The sequence below is a fragment of the Neoarius graeffei genome, chromosome 9, assembly GCF_027579695.1.
Source record: "Neoarius graeffei isolate fNeoGra1 chromosome 9, fNeoGra1.pri, whole genome shotgun sequence".
Classification (NCBI taxonomy): domain Eukaryota; kingdom Metazoa; phylum Chordata; class Actinopteri; order Siluriformes; family Ariidae; genus Neoarius; species Neoarius graeffei.
In genome coordinates, this window is record NC_083577.1 from 8,487,189 (window position 1) to 8,508,656 (window position 21,468).

Below are 21,468 nucleotides of genomic sequence, written 5' to 3' on the forward strand. Positions count from 1 at the left end.
GCGCTGGCTCCGGGCTTGGCCGGCTAGCGCGCGCTGGCTCCGGGCTTGCCCGAGCGCGCTAGCTCAGTAAACTAGTAAATCCAGTAAAGGAAAAACTTGAGACTGAAAGGTTTTAACAGTCATCCAAATGACTGAACGTAAACATTGCTACAGTAACATACCAGCTATGATGTTGTTGACATTAGCTAGTGCTAACAGCTAGTTGCTAATACACTGCTACAACTACACCGACCCTAATAATACAGTTCTTGGTCATTGCCTGGTAACAGCAAATTTATAATGGGCCATGTCTCAACAGACTAAGAAGTTATTTCAATGACATTTAAGAACATTTTGTTTATCCTGAGGACCGAAAGTAAATGAAAATGTGAACAAACCTTAGCTGCAATCAGATGGCGACCACCGGCTCCAGGGACGACCCACTGATGTAGGCATGTTACCCAGCCTGACACAAAATATTTGTAGGTATCCAAACTCTTATACACTTTCAGATCAATACCTGTGTATGGCGATGGGTTTTTAACGACATGGGTATACAGATCATGTGGGCCGAAGTCAGGTAAAGACGAGGGCTTCGTGTACTTCCGTACGTCAGTGAACAATCCTGGTGGAAGCAGGTAAACGTCGTTCTCTAAGCCTGCTAACCTCAATTTTTGCAAATACCTCTCCCTCTGCTCGCCCTGTAAATGCCCTACATCGCTGGATAGTGAAGGTGTTTTCTGCATCTCGCTCCTTTTTCTTTTATGTTTTTCGTTTGTCGCCTTCCTCCCATTCAAACTGATTCGAGCCGTGCCGTCCAAAATGGCAGCATCACATGACTTGGTCACGTGAGTGAAATACCTCAATACAGTGAAGAGTTCAAGCAATTCAAACAAGAGTAACGTGTGGAGATCTACGCAGAACCAGTGTTGTAGTCAAGCCACTACACCTCGAGTCCAAGTCAAGTCCAAGTCCTTAAAACAATGTTCGAGTCGAGTCCACTATTGATCCGAGTTGAGTCTGAGAACAAGACTCCACCTGCACCACTTGACAGTGTCTGTTTTAGCGCCATTAACATTAGTTTGTTCCTGAACATGACGTATGAATAGGTGAATGTGCATTCTCTTTGTCAGGGAGTGTGAAGAATTCTGTCAGAGATGGTTGGGAGACAGATGTAAGTGCAGAAGGTGTGTTTATTAATACAAGTGAAGACAAGTAAACAATCTAGAATGGCAAGCAAAATCATAAAACAGTGAAACAGGCAATAGGTCGAGCGAGGTACAAACAGGCTATCATAGACTTGGCAGAATCAAAGACGAGAAACAGGAAATCAGGGATCAGGAAACCAAACAAGGAAATAAGGCTCAGTAACGTGTCAGCAACGCAACTCAATACTTCACAAAGTAAGTGTGTTTTCACAGTCTTTATATAGGTGCACTGATTGTGCCTTAATCCAGCGAAGGTGCAAGTCATTTACGGCACAAGAGTCTGCTTGGTGTGCGCACTGTCCAGAGCATGCCCGAGAGTCTATCTGATGCACGCGCCAAGGCACGCAGGTGTGACACTCTTGCACAAAATTAGGATAAAAATTAATGTAGATATGAATATTTTATCCCAAATTATTATGGCATGTTACAAAAAATAAAAGAAACAATCCGAGTCCTCATCTCCAATTTACAAGTCCAAATGCAGTTAATACACGAGTCTGAGTCATCAGTGCTCAAGTCCAAGTCAAGTCACAAGTCCTTAAAATTAGGGCACGAGTCGGTCTCGAGTCCGAGTCCTGGACTCGAGTACTACAAGCCTGTGCAAGATTGTATATAGATTGAAACTTGGATTAAATTTGATGTAAATGTAAATATTATTGTTCTTGCTAAGACTTCATCACACAGACAAGCAGCTAGCATTGTTGGAAAGATCAAGTCATCCCATTTCATGTCATATGCACTTCATATCACTGCAATGAAGACTTCATGAGCAGTTCAGCCAGGAAGAAGGGATGTGAATTTTGAAGCAATTTGCAAGGAGTGAAGTTGTTTTCTGAATTGATTTGAGGAAATCTGACAGTGTTGACACTGATGCATCCATACATGGACAGAGTGGACATTGTCCAATCAAAGTACAATTTACACAAAGGAACAAACACATCTGTCAAGAGAACTCAAACAAAAATTGCATTACATTAATGGTGTTCAGCAGATGCTCTTATCCAGAGCAACATACAACACAGTCAGAACAGCAGTTGGGGGTTACAGTAGGTGCCTTGCTCAGGGGAACTTCAACCATTCCTGCTTGTCCTGGGAATTGAACCAGTGACCTTTTGGTCCCAAAGCTGCTTCTCTACCTAGTAGGTAGTAGTAGTCCTTCTCATCCCATTAACCAGAGTTATCAAGTTTTAGCTTTGGCTGGGTACCACTCGAGCTGATCATCATCCATTTTTCTTTGGATAACCAGACACAAGGTATGCCACCACTCTTGATGGAGCAGTTGGAGATTAGGTGTCTTGCTCAAGGGCACTTCAGCCAGTCCTGCTGGTCCAGGGAATCAAACTAGCAACCTTTCGGTCCCAAAGCTGCTTCTCTAACCATGACTTCCCTATGGCTTATCAAAATGGTTTAATATAGAATGATCAAAATGGTGAATAGCTTGTTCAGGAAATGCTCCAGTATAAATCAACATAATACTAGGAATAGTAACCATCTGAATATCCCTAAGTGTCATACTGCCAAAGCACATAACTTTTTTTTTTTTTTTAAATTGAGGGGTCTCTGTCTGGAATTCATTCCCAGAGGCAATTTCCAAGTCTCGATCAGTATCCATTTTTACATGTAGCTTAGTGTATGTAATGCCTTATTGCAATGTTTTAAAATGAATATATATCATTAGTAACGACCATGGAGAGTGTTCCAACTATAGGGGGATCACACTTCTCAGCCTCCCTGGGAAAGCCTATGCTGGGATGCTGGAGAGGAGAGTCCAGTCGATAATTGAACCTCGGATTCAGGAGGAACAATGCAGTTTTCGTCCTGGTCATGGAACACTGGACCAGCTCTTTACCCTTGCAAGGGTACTGGAGGGTGCATGGGAGTTTGCCCAACCGGTCTACATGTGTTTTGTGGACCTGGAGAAGGCTTACGACCATGTCCCTTGTGGTGCCCTGTGTGTGTGGGGGGGGGGTGCTTCGGGAGTATGGGGTTCAGGGACCACTACTACGGGCCATTCGGACCCTGTGTGACTGGAGCAGGAGTTTGGTTCGCATTGCCGGCAGTAAGTTGGACTCATTCCTGGTGCATGTGGGACTCTGCCAAGACTGCCCTTTGTCACCAGTTCTGTTCATAACTTTTATGGACAGAATTTCTAGGCACAGCCAAGGGGCGTAGGGTGTCCGGTTTGGTGGCAGCAGGATCATGTCTCTGCTTTTTGCGGATGATGTGGTCCTGTTGGCTTCATCAATCTGTGACTTACAGCATGTGCTGGGACAGTTTGCAGCCAAGTGCGAAGCAGCTGGGATGAGGATCAGCACCTCTAAGTCCATGGTGCTCAGCCGGAAATGGGTGGGGTGCCTACTCTGGGTCGGGGGGGGGGGGGTTGCTACCTAAAGTGGAGGAGTTTAAGTATCTTGGGGTTTTGTTCATGAGTGAGGGTAAGGGGGATCAGGAGTTGGACAGATGGATCGGGGTAGTGTCAACAGTGATGCGGATGCTAAACCGGTCTGTTGTGGTAAAGAGAGAGCTGAGCCAAAAGGCGACACTCTCAATTTACTGGTCCATCTACATTCCCACTCTCACCTATGGTCACAAGCTATGGGTAGTGACCGAAAGAATGAGATTGCGGATAAAAGTGGTAGAAATGAGTTTTCTCTGCAGGGTGGCTAGGCTCTCCCTTAGAGACAGGGTGAGAAGCTTGGTCATTCAGGAGAGATTGAGTAGAACCACTCCTCCTCCACATCAAAAGGAGTCAATTGAGGTGGTTTGGCCACCTTGTTAGGATGCCCCCTGGATGCCTCCCAAGGGAGGTTTTCTGGGCATGCCCCACTGAGAGGAGACCCCGGGGCAGATCCAGGCCATGCTGGAGAGATTATATCTCTTGGCTGGCCTGGGAACGCCCTGGTATTCCCTCGGAAAAGCTGGTGGAGGTGGCCGGGGAGAGGGAAGTCTGGGCTGCTCTGCTTAGGCTGCTACCCCTGCGACCCGGATACGGATAAGCAGTAGAAGATGGATGGACTGATGGATGGATAATAATGACCAAAATTAATTAATAAAGCAGGGGGGGAAATATAAATTATTTGTCATTTTATTATCAAGCACAAAACTATCACCAAATCATGGCTTCCGGATCCCAGAAAAAGGTAACCTTGCCTCAGGGCTAATCTCGCATGATGTCACACGTGGAACCCCAGTTATCTGGGTCATTTCGGTTCATCTGACTTCGTGCTTATTCGCTGAAATTGGATATTGTTGATGGAATCTTACAAAAATAATGATGTGAAAGTGCTGCGTTGTGTTTGGATGTTCAAATCCATATACAACAGGACATTCAGTTCACGAATTTACGAGAAATGACAGTAATCTAAAGTGACAGTGGGTGAAATTTGTTTAAACAAAGCGGGCAGATTTCGTGTCACCTACTAATAATAAATCTGATTCATCAAGTGTCCATCACCACCAGAACGACCACATGGGGATTACTGGAGCAAAAAAGAAACCCGCTGATTTAATAAATGACATTTGATCTGACATTTGGACAGTTTGTTGATTCCCCTATTATCTCACACACAGTGCACCAGACGCATGATTATGAGCAACATTTACACTCTTGCAACACCCGATCTTATCATATCTGATGCAATTTAACAGGAAGAGAAATGCACGCGTGTAATCATCATCATTAATTATTAACTGAAATGTGTTAAATGCTCTCAGATTGCAATACTGCAAGACTCAATTTGTTTTTAGTTTTGTTCAGAAAAAATATGATGTAAGGTAACCACTGCATTCTGCACATCTCTTTCTGTCTACAGTTGAGGTCAGAAGTTTACATACAGTGACATGAATGTCATCTTGGATATGAATGTCATGGCAATATTTGGACTTTCAGTAATTTATTTGAACTGTTCTTTTTCTGTGGCAGAATGATTGTACAGTATCTCATCTCATCTCATCTCATCTCATTATCTCTAGCCGCTTTATCCTGTTCTACAGGGTCGCAGGCAAGCTGGAGCCTATCCCAGCTGACTACGGGCGAAAGGCGGGGTACACCCTGGACAAATCGTCAGGCGATTGTACAGTATATCTTTAAAAAAAAAAAAACACTAGAATTTGGTTCACAAATTTTAATTTTCTTTGGGTTTTCTGAAATCAACAGAGGATCAAAATTATACATACAGGGTCAAAAATTTACATATGCTCACTTAGATCATTAATTCAGAGGTGCTGAAACTTCCAAAATGTCAAGGTCTCTTAACTTCCTGTTAGTGATCATTATTGACTAAAGCTGGTAGCTTCTTTGTGCCTTCGTTAAAAGGGTTTGTTTACAGCACTCATTGGATTGACCAACACACAATACAATGGGGAAGTCCAGGGAGCTCAGTGCAGGTCTGAGAAACAGGCTCGCACATATACACAACTCTAGAATGTCTCCTGGAGCCATTTCTAAACAACTGCAAATTCCAAGATCAGTTCAAACAATTGTATCCAAGTTATTGTGAGGTGTAGTCACTTTGCATAGCAACTTTGCTTCAAGAAAACCCAAACTGTCACCCTTAGATGAAAGGAAACTGGTTTGGATGGTCAGGAACAACCTGGGAATCACCATGGCACAGCCCTGCCATGAACTGGAAGCTGATGGATCACTGTCTACAGTTCAGATCACCATGGACTAAGAGGCTGCTATCCAAGAAATAACCCCCTGCTCCAAAATTGACACCTTGAAGCTTAACTAAAGTTTGAAGCGGACCACACAGACAAAGAAAAAGCCTTCTGGAGGATAGTTGTATGGTCAGATGAGACAAAGATTGAGTTGTTTGGCCACAATTATCACAATGTACAGAGGGGCACTGTAACAGCTGGTGGTGGTGGTAGGATCATCATGCTCTGGGGCTGTTTTGCTGCCAGTGGAACTGGTTCATTGCACAAAGTGGATGGAATAATGAAGAAGGAGGACTACCTCAGAATTCTTCAGCATAAACCATCAAAAACTTGAACATGACTTGGGACTTGGGAGTTACAACAGGACAATGAACCCAAACACGCATCAGAGCTGGTTGTGGAGGATAAAGCAGGCTAACATTAAGCTTAAAACAAGTCTTGATTTCAACCCTGTTGAAAATATATGGACCGTGCTGATAAGTCGAGTCCATGCCAAGAAAAAAAAAAATTAATTGAACTCTACCAATTCTACCATGAAGAGTCGTGAAATATCCAACCATAATTCTGCCAGAAGCTTGTTCATGGTAAACAAAAATGTTTGGTCAAGGTGAAGCTTGCGAAGAGACATTTTACCCAAATATTAGGTGTGCTGTATGTATATTTTTGACCCTGTATGTATAATTGTGACCCTGTATTGATTTCAGAAAACCCAAAGAAAATTTAAACTTGTGCACCAAATTCTAGTGTGTTTTATTATTATTATTATTATTATTATTATTATTATTATTATTATTATTATTAAAGATGTATGCTGTACATTCTGCCACAGAAACAGAACAATTCAAAGAAATTACAGAAAGCCCAAATATTGCCATGACATTCATATCCAAGATGACGTTCATGTCACTGTATGTAAACTTCTGACAACAACTCTATCTATCCATCTATCTCTCCATCTCGCACGCTACAGAGGAAGACTGTCGTGAACTGAGTGAACTGAAAATTTCTCATCTCGGGGCTTCAAAAAGATAACCATTTACTCCGGAATATCCTTGATAATCATCTGCCCCTTTATCCGTCATATAAGAATCCCAATCACCATCAGAATTCTCTCCAAAACATGATTCCATATCAAGACTGGTCTAAACACTGCTGCGCACAAGAACGAAATTGATACCTGGATCTTTATTACACATGTGACATCACGCATCCCTTGATCCCAAAGGGGTGTGTGATGTCGCATGTGTAACAAAGATCATTATGTTGATTGACCATGTGTTTTCGAACCAATAAGATGGAAATATTGGAATACCAATATTGGAAAACCAATAAGATCAGACGATTTTGGCAGAACCTGCTGACTGAACCGGAATGGGATCTTCCGGTTCAGTCAGCAGGTTCTGTCAAAATCGTCTGATCTTATTGGTTTTCCATCAATTTATGGCCTTTTGGATCAGCTATGGTTCGAAAACACATGGTCAATCAACATAACGATTGTTGTTTTGTACAAGGAAAAAAGTGGGGTTTCAAGGCATTACATACACTTTAAATTTGTATTATTTTGAGAGGTGGTTCTACCGTACACCTAGTTCTGTTAAGTTTGATGATAACATTGTAAACAGTACTCTTATTAGGTTTTGATAATAACTCCTTTTTATATACATCCATAGAATATTTTCATTTATTTTATCTCATCTTATCTCTAGCCGCTTTATCCTGTTCTACAGGGTCGCAGGCAAGCTGGAGCCTATCCCAGCTGACTACAGGCGAAAGGTGGGGTACACCCTGGACAAGTCGCCAGGTCATCACAGGGCTGACACATAGACACAGACAACCATTCACACTCACATTCACACCTACGGTCAATTTAGAGTCACCAGTTAACCTAACCTGCATGTCTTTGGACTGTGGGGGAAACCGGAGCACCCGGAGGAAACCCACGCGGACACAGGGAGAACATGCAAACTCCGCACAGAAAGGCCCTTGCTGGCCACGGGGCTCGAACCTGGACCTTCTTGCTGTGAGGCGACAGTGCTATCCACTATGCCACTGTCGCCCTCATTTATTTTATCTCTCTCATCTCATTATCTCTAGCCGCTTTATCCTTCTACAGGGTCGCAGGCAAGCTGGAGCCTATCCCAGCTGACTATGGGCGAAAGGCAGGGTACACCCTGGACAAGTCGCCAGGTCATCACAGGGCTGACACATAGACACAGACAACCATTCACACCTACGGTCAATTTAGAGTCACCAGTTAACCTAACCTGCATGTCTTTGGACTGTGGGGGAAACCGCAGCACCCGGAGGAAACCCACACGGACACGGGGAGAACATGCAAACTCCACACAGAAAGGCCCTCGCCGGCCACGGGGCTCGAACCTGGACCTTCTTGCTGTGAGGCGACAGCACTAACCACTACACCACCGTGCCACCCCTCATTTATTTTATATTATTTGTAATTATATTTTTACAGCACTTGTAAATTGGGTATGAAGATCCCATTTTGGGAACCTAATCAAGATCATTATGCTGTATTGTGCTGAAACCCAAGTTTGAGGACTGATATGCCCCTGATTTTCCCCCTGATCAAGTCCCTCACCATCATCCACCAGGCTGAACATTGAGCCATCCTCGACTAGCAAACTTTGAGGAAACATTGAGGCTCGAGCTCAAGGACAGGCTCCACAATCTCTGGAACTTTCTGCAAGCTGCTGATCCCCCACAAGCTTTCTCCACATGATGAAGCCTTCCTGGAGCTCTTTGAGACAGATAGAGCAAGATGTCCATCTGTGAATGGGCCATGACAATTTTCTGACAAGCTTCCCTCTTTTTTTCCCAAGCTTTTTCAGAATAGACACTAAAGGCACGATTACGGATTTGAAAGTCTTGAAAAATCAGTAATGGTGTTGTCTATCAGTCTGTCAGTGATTCCTTTCTCTTCATATGTGTTTTTCTTCCCTTAGAATTCACTTTTTTTTTAACTTGGGATATAGAAATGGGGCGGCACGGTGGTGTAGTGGTTAGCGCTGTCGCCTCACAGCAAGAAGGTCCGGGTTCGAGCCTCGTGGCCGGCGAGGGCCTTTCTGTGTGGAGTTTGCATGTTCTCCCCGTGTCCGCGTGGGTTTCCTCCGGGTGCTCCGGTTTCCCCCACAGTCCAAAGACATGCAGGTTAGGTTAACTGGTGACTCTAAATTGACCGTAGGTGTGACTGTGAGTGTGATTGGTTGTCTGTGTCTATGTGTCAGCCCTGTGATGACCTGGCGACTTGTCCAGGGTGTACCCCGCCTTTCGCCCGTAGTCAACTGGGATAGGCTCCAGCTTGCCTGCGACCCTGTAGAAGGATAAAGCGGCTAGAGATAATGAGATGAGATGAGATATAGAAATGGGGCGGCACGGTGGTGTAGTGGTTAGCGCTGTCGCCTCACAGCAAGAAGGTCCTGGGTTCGAGCCCCGTGGCTGGCGAGGGCCTTTCTGTGCGGAGTTTGCATGTTCTCCCCGTGTCCGCGTGGGTTTCCTCCGGGTGCTCCGGTTTCCCCCACAGTCCAAAGACATGCAGGTTAGGTTAACTGGTGACTCTAAATTGAGCGTAGGTGTGAATGTGAGTGTAAATGGTTGTCTGTGTCTATGTGTCAGCCCTGTGATGACCTGGCGACTTGTCCAGGATGTACCCCGCCTTTCGCCTGTAGTCAGCTGGGATAGGCTCCAGCTTGCCTGCGACCCTGTAGAAGGATAAAGCGGCTAGAGATAATGAGATGAGATGAGATATAGAAATGGGTTCCATCCATCTGGCTGTCCGTCCGGCTGTCCATCCAGTCACGTTTTCTTTTCCGGGCCACATCTTTAAAACTATTGAAGATATCTTCATGAAACTTTGTATACATATCAAGCAACATGTGAACTGGTGCCTTTTGCTATTTGGGATTTTTGAAAAAGAAAGTATTTTTCAAATTTTGACATAAAATAGATTTTGACTTAGTTTCTAAGAGCAATGTTCATTTCCGGAGCATATATACACAGTATTCATGATACGGATTTGAAACTTGGTATACATGTTAAGAAGGAGATGTAGATGTGCCTTTTCATCCTAAGAAATTTGAGAAATTTTAACATTTCAGACTTAGTCTCTCAGGTTAGTCTTAGGGATAGGTTTTGTTTCCGGAGCAGAATTTGAAAACTATGAGTGGTATGGTCTTGAAAGTTGGTATATGTGTTGATTAAGTAATGTATATGTGCCTTTTGACACTAAGAAATGTGAGAAATTTTAATTTTTAGCTCAGCTGGACCAAAGGTCCTGTGGGTTTATTATGCCATGGGCTGCTGAGGTCAATGTAAAGAGGTAGGGTTGGTTTCCTGCAGTAGAACTTGAAAAATGTGAGAAATAATATCTTGAAACTTGGTATATACAGTAATTGGTATACTGTATAGGACGGGGGATATAGATGACTCTGTCTTCTTGTTTTACTTTTTTCCACATAAGTTTCCTTTTTTACGTACAGTATGTTTGTTAATTTTCATGATTAATTTATTTTTGCATGTGATTTCCCCCCTCAACAATTAATTAATTGTTGTTATTGTGATTATTTGACAATTCACGTTCACATGCTTTTTTTTTTGCATTTAATGATTAATGTTGACAAGACTTGTTTATTTTTACATGTGGGTTTTTTCATGATTTATTCATGTTACAAGGTTCATTTATTTTCCATTTGGTTAATTGATATTAACATCTGGTTTTCTCACGTGATTAGTTTTAGTCGTACTGTTAATTTAAAAATCACATGCAGTCAGGTCCAGATTAAGACCACACAGAGCTTTGGGGCAGCAGTAACACCAAACCCCAACAACCCGTCTTATTCCCCTATTTCATTCATAATGCTAGAGTTCAGGCTGCACTCATGTAACTGACACAACAGACATCCACCCTGGGGCCCCTCTGAGCTCAGGCCCTCGGGCTTCATCCCCACCTTGCTCCGATTATAACCCGAGTCTGCATGTAGTGACTGTGTTTCTGTTTTCACATTTTCATGAGTTATTTATTTTTCCCTGATTTAGAACTTATTTATTTCCACATGTTTCTTTTACTTTCACATGCATGCCCTGTTATTTTTCAGGACTTCATCATTTCTGAAAATGCATCGATGTTTTGTGCATAATTACATCCTAGTACTAGTCACCTGTGAAAAACATGCACTCATGTGCATGGAAGCAAATGTGTGAGATTTTTCCAGAAGCATTAAACTCAGACAGGATTTGCACTCCATCAAGCTCTATCAAGTGATTTTATGAGGTAAAACGTATTCACTGTAATTTTCAACTGAATAAAAGGATAAAAATAAAAAGAAGCCATCAGTCGTACATCATGATGTGACCAAGACACTGAGACACACTAACGTCAAACGCCTCTTTGGATAAATGGACTAACGGCAGGAATAATTTGTCAAGACACCAGCTGTTTTTCATCAAAAACGTAAAATAAAAAAATCTTCAGGACAACCTGCTTATGCATAAACTGTTCGCTCTCTGTGGTGTTTACTGACCTGTCCTGGATGACTGCAGTACCTGAGCTGATGCAAGGAATTATGATATATGGACCACAGCAAAGGTTATATAGTGTGTATGGTGCCTTTAATCATCAGCCAGATAAATATATCTGTGAAGAATATTCTCGACAAATATTTGATTTGGACATGAATTAGCTTCCTCTGTGTGTGTGTGTGTGTGTGTGTGTGTGTGTATACATACAAAGCAGTCGGTGTCTTTGGGACCCGAGCAGCCTCCTGCACACTCCTTATGACAGCAGTCACTGACGTATGGACCAAAACAACGACCATCACACTGTTCAGCGCACACCGTCTTCGTCACTGAGAGAGAGAGAGACAGAGAGAGAGAGAAGGTTCAAGATTTCTAAATATCAAGTACTTTTTAATAAAATGTTATCATTAATCACAGAAGGCCATTTCTAAAGCAACAGTCACACCGTATTTTCACCTTAGTAGCTGCGTTTCCATTGACCTGCTTAATGCAAACAAAAAGAAAAAAAAATGGAGTAATGGAAATGGGTGAGTTTTGAAAAAAAAAGTTCAAATATCAAAAAAAAAAAAATGTTTATACGCTCGCATGAGGTGGTTTTCCGACCACATCTCTGTCACCTTCACCCAGTGCGAAGAACCTACAGTAGGGATGGTGTTTGACAACAGACTCTCCTCCTCAGCGAACATCATGACAGCGACCCGGACATGCAGATTTTTCCTTTACAACATCCAAAGGTTCCGTCCCTTCCTCACCACCTACTCTACTCAGCTCCTGGTCCAAGCACTGATCCTCTCCCGCTTGACTACTACAACTCTCTCCTTGCTGCCCTTCCAGCTTCTGCCATCCAGAATGCTGCATCTCACCGGGTCTACAAGCTTCCTCATTCCTTCCATGTCACCACTCTACTCACTACCTATCGCAGCCCATATCACATTTAAGACATTGGTGCTAGCTTACCTGGCAGTCAAGGGGTTAGGTTACATTACATTAACCCCTTGGCTGCAACCCATAATTAATTGTAATGTGCCGGGTATAGAGGACAAAAATAGGTCAAAATTGGGTTATTTTGATAATCTTTAACTTGTTCAGAACTTTATATTTTTAATATTTGTATAGAAAAATCACACGAAACACTGTTGTAGAGTAAAAATAACTTTAGTAATCAAAAACAACTTCAAAAACATAAAAAAAAAAAGACAATGGGTCTTGTCAATGAGAACCTGTCCATAACTAGTACTTGAAAATACAAAGGGTCCATGCATTCCAAGTAACTGGGTACCATTTTTATGATGGTCTTTGGTATGACCCAACCATGAATAGAATTCACGAGCTCCTGATCAAGAGGCAGACAAGCTAACCACTAGGCCAACTCACAGTAATATGCTGCTGTGAAGTAAAAGTAATGTGCTATGTAAGGTACATAAAAGGAGGTGTTTATGATGAGTAGCATATGCCATAAGGCACAGCGGTAAAAGATTTCGTGACTCATCCAAGGGCACTGAAGGGGTTAATGACATTTAGCAGACACTCTTATCCAGAGCAAGCTGGTTGGGTGCCTTACTCAAGGGCATATCAGCTATTCCTGCTGGTCCAGGGAATCAAACCAACAATCTTTTAGTCCTAAAGCTGCTTCTCTAACCATTAGGCCATGGCTTTCCACCAGAGACTGATTTGACCTGACCCTACAAGCCAGCCAGATCCTTATGCTCTGCTACAACTGGTCACCTGGCCCCTCCTCCTCTCCATTCCTGCCCAGCCCACTCAAGACTGCTATCTGTCCTGGTTCCCCATTGGTGGAATGACCTTCTCAATGAGGTCAGAACTGCTGACTCCCTGACCACTTTCAAGTGCAGACTGAAGACTCACCTCTTCAGGCTGCACCTCTCCTCTGCTTCCCTGCCCACTGTGTAACTACATATCACTCTAGGTCAACCCAGGCTGTGTACGCTCTAGCCTGGGGTTAGCTGTTTGAGTTTTATTTTTCTCTATTTAGTTGTACTTTGTCAGCTCATTTGTATGGTTGGTTTGTTTCCTTGGCGGTTTGCTGAGTATTGGTACTTCAACTAGGGATGTCCCGATCCGATCACGTGATCGGAAATCGGGCCCGATCACATGGTTTCAGACTCGATCGGAATTGGGCATTGCCTCCCGATCAGGGATCGGATATATATCTATATAATATATTCTCATTTTTAACACATCAATAGCTATGCGTTGGCACAGAGTGAGACCAGACCTCTTGTCTCAACACAGCAACATCAACGCGTGCGGCATGACATCACTTTGTAGCGGAGACGCTATTGGTTATTGGCTGCCTGTTGCCGGCAAAGTTGAACACGGAAGCAGTTCGAAGCGGAAAGCAAAGCATGAGATCTTTTTTTTTTTCGTTGGATGACAAAAGAAATGGGCTCAAACCTGAAAGGGTAGAAATGCTTGTTTTCATCAAGAAAAACGTTCATTTCCTTAATTGAAATTACTGTACACCACTGTGAGATGCGTTCTTAAAAGCACATTACCGGCACTGTGGCACTTTTTTTTTTTTTTACTTGTTTACATTCCTGCCAGGTATTTTAAGGTTATTTTTTTTAATTTATTTATTGTTCAAACTGCCTCACGCAAGTGCTCTGTTTGCTAACGGAGTTGTTGGATGTTAAAATAAGGTGTTAAATAAAAAATGAGGAACATCCTGGATCCGTTTCTTTCCTCGTCTTTATTTTTTATTGATTATAAGAAGTATCGGATCGGGACTCGGTATCGGCAGATACTCAAAATCAAATGATCGGTATCGGATCGGAGGGCAAAAAAACCTGATCGGGACATCCCTAACTTCAACAGAATATTACACTCAGTGTTATGCTGTTACTTGTTCAGTTGGCACTACAACTTTCTTGTCTAGAAGTTCATCAATTCTTGGACCTGACTTTTGCACTTGTTGTACGTTGTTCTGGATAAGAGCGTCTGCTAAATGCCTATAATGTAACATAATAGAATTTAATATCATCCATTGTGCTCAGAATTCCGAACTCAGAAAAACCTCCCCTCTGACATGGAATAATGGAATGGAATTTTCTAATAAATAAACACAATAAATTTTCACATTTAAGTTGTTCAGTCCAAGTGAAATCACAGTGCCAGCAAGTTTAATTGGACTGACTATCGCGAGAGGAGAAAAGCCGGCTTTAATCGCATAATGTTACTCAATCAATGACACACAAACCTATTGTATTTGGTCAGTCTTTTTTGTTTTAATGTTTCCGCAATTTTCTCTTTCTCTGGCTTCCTTTGAGTATATGATGTGAGCCGACTGCATCTTTTCAAATTGCTCCTTATGCAATGTTAGGATGCGGCATAACAGTGACACAATTGGAGGAAAGTGCTATCCGCCCACTTCCATACGCACAAACTCACTCTCTGAGAGCACAAGCTTTCTCGGGCTCCTGGCCACACATGGCTGCGGCATCATCAGGAGCCATTGTACTTGGAATTTGGAATTCAAAACTTGGAAAAACCTGCCATCCGGCGTGGAAGAATGGAATGGAATAGTCATTCAAGTTGGAATTCCCAGGCAACATTCGTCTTGACTGACAGACCAAAAATCTTGACATGCAGGAAGGGATCTAGTGAAGTAAAACTACTTCAGACATTTGGCCTTGCTGTGACCTTGACCCTGTCTGGATCGATTCTAGTTCATCTGCTGGTTATGCTGATTATACAATGTAGTAATTATGCAATAATTCCAAAGAAATCCCACCACTCAATCTTAAGATATCCCGGACAGACGCACAGACATGGTGAATCGTTTGCATAAAGAAAGAGTCGCCTCTCATAGTTCAGATCACCTGATTGATCTGATTCACTAGAAAGAGCCATGATTCCGTAAATTATGGCTCTTTCTTGTGGCTGACGGGGGTCTTTCTGTGTGGAGTTTGCAGGTTGTCTGTGTGGGTTTGCTCCGGTTTCTCCCACAGTCCAAAGACATGCAGGTTAGGCTAATTGGTGGCTCTAAATTGACCGTAGGTGTGAATGTGAGTGTGAATGGTTGTTTGTGTCTATGTGTCAGCCCTGTGATGATTTGGCGACTTGTCCAGGGTGTACCCCGCCTTTCGCCCGTAGTCAGCTGGGATAGGCTCCAGCTTGCCTGTGACCCTGTACAGGATAAGTGGCTACAGATAATGGATAGATGGATGGATGGATAAGAAGAATCCCCACCAGGGTTTTCAGGCGATTTTTTTTTCTTGATTATTACCTCGCCCACAATGGAGTAAGTGGGGTGAGGTATTGTAAACAGTGCAGTTTGTTTGTTTGTGTGTCTGTCTGTTAACGATCTAGCGTCTAGACAATTGCACCAATTGACTTCAAATTTTCAGGGTAGGTGGGCAATGGTCTGTAAATTACCTGATTAAATTTTTGGGTGTAATCGGGTCAAGGTGAAGGTCAAGGTCACTGGAAAGGTCAACCTTTTGGTCAAAATAGCATATTTTCCATTATAACTCAAAAATGGTTGCTGAAAGATCTATGTTTACTATTTTGAACATATAGGAACTCCCATATGGGCTTTCATTTGGGACTATGATCTTTAACTTTGAAAAGTCAAACTCAAGGTCATGGATTTTCAGGGGCCTGTAACTTGAAAACAGTTGATGATAAACATATTTACCATTACCAACTTATAGGAAGTGCCACATGGGCTTTCATTTGGCACCATGATCTTTGACCCTGAATGACTCTGAAATGTCAAACTCAAGGTCGTGGATTTTCATAGGACTATAACCTGACAGCTGATGATTGAGAAATATTAATACCTATATATCAACGTATGGGTATAAAATAAGTGCTGCTGGGTGAGGTTTGGTTTGCCTGGCAACACTTGTTTTTCATGTATTTGTGACATATTTTCCCTCACGTGTGTTTGTCATGGTCAGATAAACTCTCTTATCATTTGCAGCTCTATTCCTCTGTTTATTATCTCTGTGTGCATGTGCACGTATAGATAATCCCTGTGACCCTCCAGTGTGTGTCAGCATGTGTTTCACCATCACCATGCATGTTCAAATTTTCAAGGTGTGTGTGTGGGGTACAATGCTAACGTGAACACCTCTGCAGAAGGGCAGGGGGGAGAAAAGCCAGCCTGTTTTTTCCTCCTCATCTATGCACTGTGTGGAAACAGAGCAGAAACTTTAATGTTCATGAAGATCTTGGAAAGAAGAATGGTTCTGATCCATGTTTGCTCAGCTCAGTTCCTTAAAGTGATTTTGCATGAGCTTGAACATACACAAACATTGGATGGATGGATTATACAGTGTATAGTAGATGTTTTCCCAGTACAACAATTTCTCACCAAAGACAACAAACAACACTTCATTATTTAGATAAAGAATAAGTCCGAACAGAGATTGAGTATAACAATACACATGAATTTATTTATCTATCAAACCATACTATGTTTATTCAGGATCTGAAACACATTTTTTTGTTGTGTTGTGTGATTTATACCACAGTGCTACTGAATACTCAAATCTGATTGGTCAGAAGGTGTTGGTGAAAATCGCAGGATTTATATTCAAGCTAGGGTCGGACATGTTGGAGAAAACAGCAAGAGTAGGCTAGATTTTGGAAAGTGTAAACCCACCCACCCACCCCCCAAAAAAAGAAAGAACCACCCCCTTTCATCAACCCTCCCTCCAAAACCAGTCCCTCAAAACATCTAGAGAAGTTCCAAACAGGTTTTAGATCTAATCCCAGTACAGAGACAGCTCAAACTAAGACAGCCAGCAATCTCGGACTTCATCCTTCTACAAATAGTGTCAGTTCTTATTCTCTTCTATCTGAGCACTGTATTGGACCACAACTGTCTAATCAATTGTCTAGAAAACTGGGTTAGTCTGGTCTCTCTGATACCTCTTTTCAACCAACAGGGAACAAGTTTTTGAACCCGTTCTGTTCAGGATTCTTTGAACCTTGGTGCCAGCTTGTGAACCAGCTCACATTTTCACCAGTTTTGATCATCATTGTAATGCAGGATGTGGCATGAACAGAGGGTGTTGCCCAATTCAAGTGGGAGTAAACAGTAGGAGCAAGGTAGCAGAGCACATTGATTGGTTATTACAAATATATGTTTTTGGTCCATTTTCTTTTTCTGAAGATGTCTCCTTTTCCACTGGATTCTCCATTACTGCACTCAGCTTCCTCTCCAAGCTAATGACACGCCCACTGATGTCATCATGGTTTGCCCTGGAAAATCTAGCTATATTTTGGTTCCAGCTGGGAACCAACCTTTCAGCTGCCGACCCAATTTATAGTTGGTCGAAATGCTCTGAACAGTTCAAAACAAGAACGGAACCTAGTCCCTGTTGGTGGAAAAGGGGTATGAGTGTGGTCTTAACTGGTTCTGTGCAGACATTATAGAGAGTCTTGGAGATCATCCATAACTGCTTATCCTGTGCAGGGTCATAGGCAAGCTGGAGCCTATCCCAGCTGACTATGTGCGGGAGGCAGGGTACACCCTGGACAAGTCACCAGATCATCAGAGGGACTTTAGGACTGCAGTTGTCATGAACAGTTTTGCACTCAAGTTTCCATCACTGAAGACATCAACAAAATTGACTTCATGTTAAAACTGTTAATGTTATAGTCATGTTGTCTGTTGTTGCCCAAATGAGGATGCGTTCCCTTTTGAGTCTGGTTCCTCTCGAGGTTTCTTCCTCATGTCATCTGAGGGAGTTTTTCCTTGCCACCATCACCACAGGCTTGCTCATTGGGGATAGATTACGGATAAAATTAGCTCATGTTTTAAGTCATTCAAATTCTGTAAAGCTGCTTTGCAACAATGTTTACTGTTAAAAGTGCTTTACAAATAAACTTGAGTTGACACATAGAGACAAACAACGATTCACGGTCAATTTAGAGCCACCAATTAACCTAACCGGCATGTCTTTGGACTGTGGGGGAAACAAGAGCACCCAGAGGAAACCCATGTAGACATGGGGAGAATATGCAAACTCCACACAGAAAGGGCTACCATCGGCTGCCAGGCTCAAACCCAGAACCTTCTTGCTGTGAGGCAACAATGCTAACCACTACACGACCGTGCCACCCCTTGGAGATCAAATGTCCAAGAAATGTGACCTGTCGTTTGGTGTTGCACAAGGAAGCTGTTTTGCTTCCTTCCTTCCACTGCTTTTTTCAGTATATATGCAATCATCCATCCATCCATTATCTATAGCCACTTATCCTGTACAGGGTCGCAGGCAAGCTGGAGCCTATCCCAGCTGACTATGGACAAGAGGAAGGGTGCACCCTGGACAAGTCACCAGATCATCGCAGGGCTGACACATACAGTGGTGCTTGACAGTTTGTGAACCCTTTAGAATTTTCAATATTTCTGCATAAATATGACCTAAAACATCATCAGATTTTCACACAAGTCCTAAAAGTAGATTAAGAGAACCCAGTTAAACAAATGAGACAAAATATTCTACTTGGTCATTTATTTATTGAGGAAAATGATCCAATATGACATATCTGTGAGTGGCAAAAGTATGTGAACCTTTGCTTTCAGTATCTGGTGTGACCCTCTTGTGCAGCAATAACTGCAACTAAACATTTCCGGTAACTGTTGATCAGTCCTGCACACCGGCTTGGAGGAATTTTAGCCCATTCCTCCATACAGAACAGCTTCAACTCTGGGATGTTGGTGGGTTAGCACACGTGAACTGCTCGCTTCAGGTCCTTCCACAACATTTCGAGGTCAGGACTTTGACTTGGCCATTCCAAAATATAAACTTTATTCTTCTTTAACCATTCTTTGGTAGAACGACTGATGTGTTTAGGGTCATTGTCTTGCTGCATGACCCACCTTCTCTTGAGATTCAGTTCATAGACAGATGTCCTGACATTTTCCTTTAGAATTCACTGGTATAATTCAGAATTCATTGTTCCATTAATGATGGCAAGCCGTCCTGACCCAGATGCAGCAAAACATGCCCAAACCATGATACTACCACCACCATGTTTCACAGATGGGATAAGGTTCTTATGCTGGAATGCAGTGTTTTCCTTTCTCCAAACATAACGCTTCTCATTTAAACCAAAAATTTCTATTTTAGTCTCATCCATCCACAAAATATTTTTCCAATAGCTTTCTGGCTTGTCCACGTGATCTTCAGAAAACTGCAGATGAGCAGCAATGCTCTTTTTGGAGAGCAGTGGCTTTCTCCCTGCAATCCTGCCATGTATACCATTGTTGTTCAGTGTTCTCCTGATGGTGGACTCATGAACATTAACGTTAGCCAATGTGAGAGAGGACTTCAGTTGCTTAGAAGTTACCATGGGGTCCTTTGTGACCTCGCCGACTATTACACGCCTTGCTCTTGGAGTGATCTTTGTTGGTCAACCACTCCTGGGGAGGGTAACAATGGTCTTGAATTTCCTCCATTTGTACACAGTCTGTCTGACTGTGGATTGGTGGAGTCCAAACTCTTTAGAGATGGTTTTGTAACCTTTTCCAGCCTGATAAGCATCAACGACACTTTTTCTGAGGTCCTCAGAAATCTCCTTTGTTCTTGCCATGATACACTTCCACAAACATGTGTTGTGAAGATCAGACTTTGATAGATCCCTGTTCTTTAAATAAAACAGGGTGCCCACTCACACCTGATTGTCATCCCATTGATTGAAAACACCTGACTCTAATTTCACCTTCAAATTAACTGCTAATCCTAGAGGTTCACATACTTTTGCCTCTCACGGATATGTAATATTGGATCATTTTCCTCAATAAATAAATGACCAAGTATAATATTTTTGTCTCATTTGTTTAACTGGATTCTCTTTGCCTACTTTTAGGACTCGTGTGAAAATCTGATGATGCTTTAAGTCATATTTATGCAGAAATATGGAAAATTCTAAAGGATTCACAAACTTTCAAACACCACTGTAAATATCGGCGGTCAGCGAGCACCTCGGTGTGATCAGTTGTTCGTTTAGCGACAGAATGATGGAACTGTCAGTGCACAGTCAAAGGTAAATCTGTAGATGGCAGCAGAGCAGGAATTTCACGAGGGCCATGAGGGCCATGGCCCTCATGCCCTCTCAATTTGGCCTTGTGCCCTTGGAAAAAAATATCTGCCGTAAGGCCACAGTGGCCTTGATGCCCTGCGGTTTTGCAGTTTTGTAGTCTGCCTCGTGACTGCCAGTAGGCTTTAACATCACCTGCGTCTATTGAGAAAAAAATACATCTTTTGATGACATTCCGGGGGGCGGCACGGTGGTGTAGTGGTTAGCGCTGTCGCCTCACAGCAAGAAGGTCCTGGGTTCGAGCCCCGGGGCCGGCGAGGGCCTTTCTGTGCGGAGTTTGCATGTTGTCCGCGTGGGTTTCCTCCGGGTGCTCCGGTTTCCACCACAGTCCAAAGACATGCAGGTTAGGTTAACTGGTGACTCTAAATTGACCATAGGTGTGAATGGTTGTCTGTGTCTATGTGTCAGCCCTGTGATGACCTGGCAACTTGTCCAGGGTGTACCCCGCCTTTCGCCCGTAGTCAGCTGGGATAGGCTCCAGCTTGCCTGCGACCCTGTAGAAGGATAAAGCGGCTAGAGATGATGAGATGAGATGACATTCCGGATTCTTATTGGGCAACTCATCAGTGGTGGATCGGACTCTAGCCTGGCATGAACCACTCCGACGTGCTATAATGACACCAATCTATCACCAGCCAACCAGGAGACTTAATCAAACGCATCCTCCCGCCCACTTGTGTCCGCGTCTGAGACGTTGAATTTTCACAGAAGGCGGGAAGAAGTTGACTGAGGTAAGACTGTGTGATAAATTAACGAACGAATAAGATAGAAATTTCAACATATAGGGCTTAAGTTTGTTACCGTTAAATAAGCATTGCTTGTACAGTAACGTTATGTCGTTACAACGTTGACCCACTTTTAACGTGCCGAGTACCGACTGTAGCCGGTAACAAATGCTAATTAGCTTGCTGTCAAGTTTTTCCTTTGTCGAGCTTTAAGCATAAGGTCATGGATGTTACTACTGCTTGTTCCTGCCGTAATATGATACATGATATGTGCTGTTGTCTGTTCATAG

At 42.9% G+C, this 21,468-nt stretch overlaps 1 protein-coding gene across 3 annotated transcripts in view; it reads right to left on the bottom strand.

The window, feature by feature from the left end:
• The window catches only part of LOC132891447 (receptor tyrosine-protein kinase erbB-4-like), a 962,854-nt gene that overhangs the window by 247,492 nt on the left and 693,894 nt on the right, over nucleotides 1-21,468 (bottom strand). For all 3 annotated transcript variants that reach the window (XR_009655323.1, XR_009655322.1, XM_060928997.1), the window contains exon 6: nucleotides 11,589-11,707. Coding sequence is in view for 1 of the 3 variants with exons in the window: in XM_060928997.1 (XP_060784980.1) it covers nucleotides 11,589-11,707 (119 nt within the window). In the remaining 2 variants the exon portion in view is untranslated. The remainder of the gene's footprint in view (nucleotides 1-11,588; nucleotides 11,708-21,468) is intronic.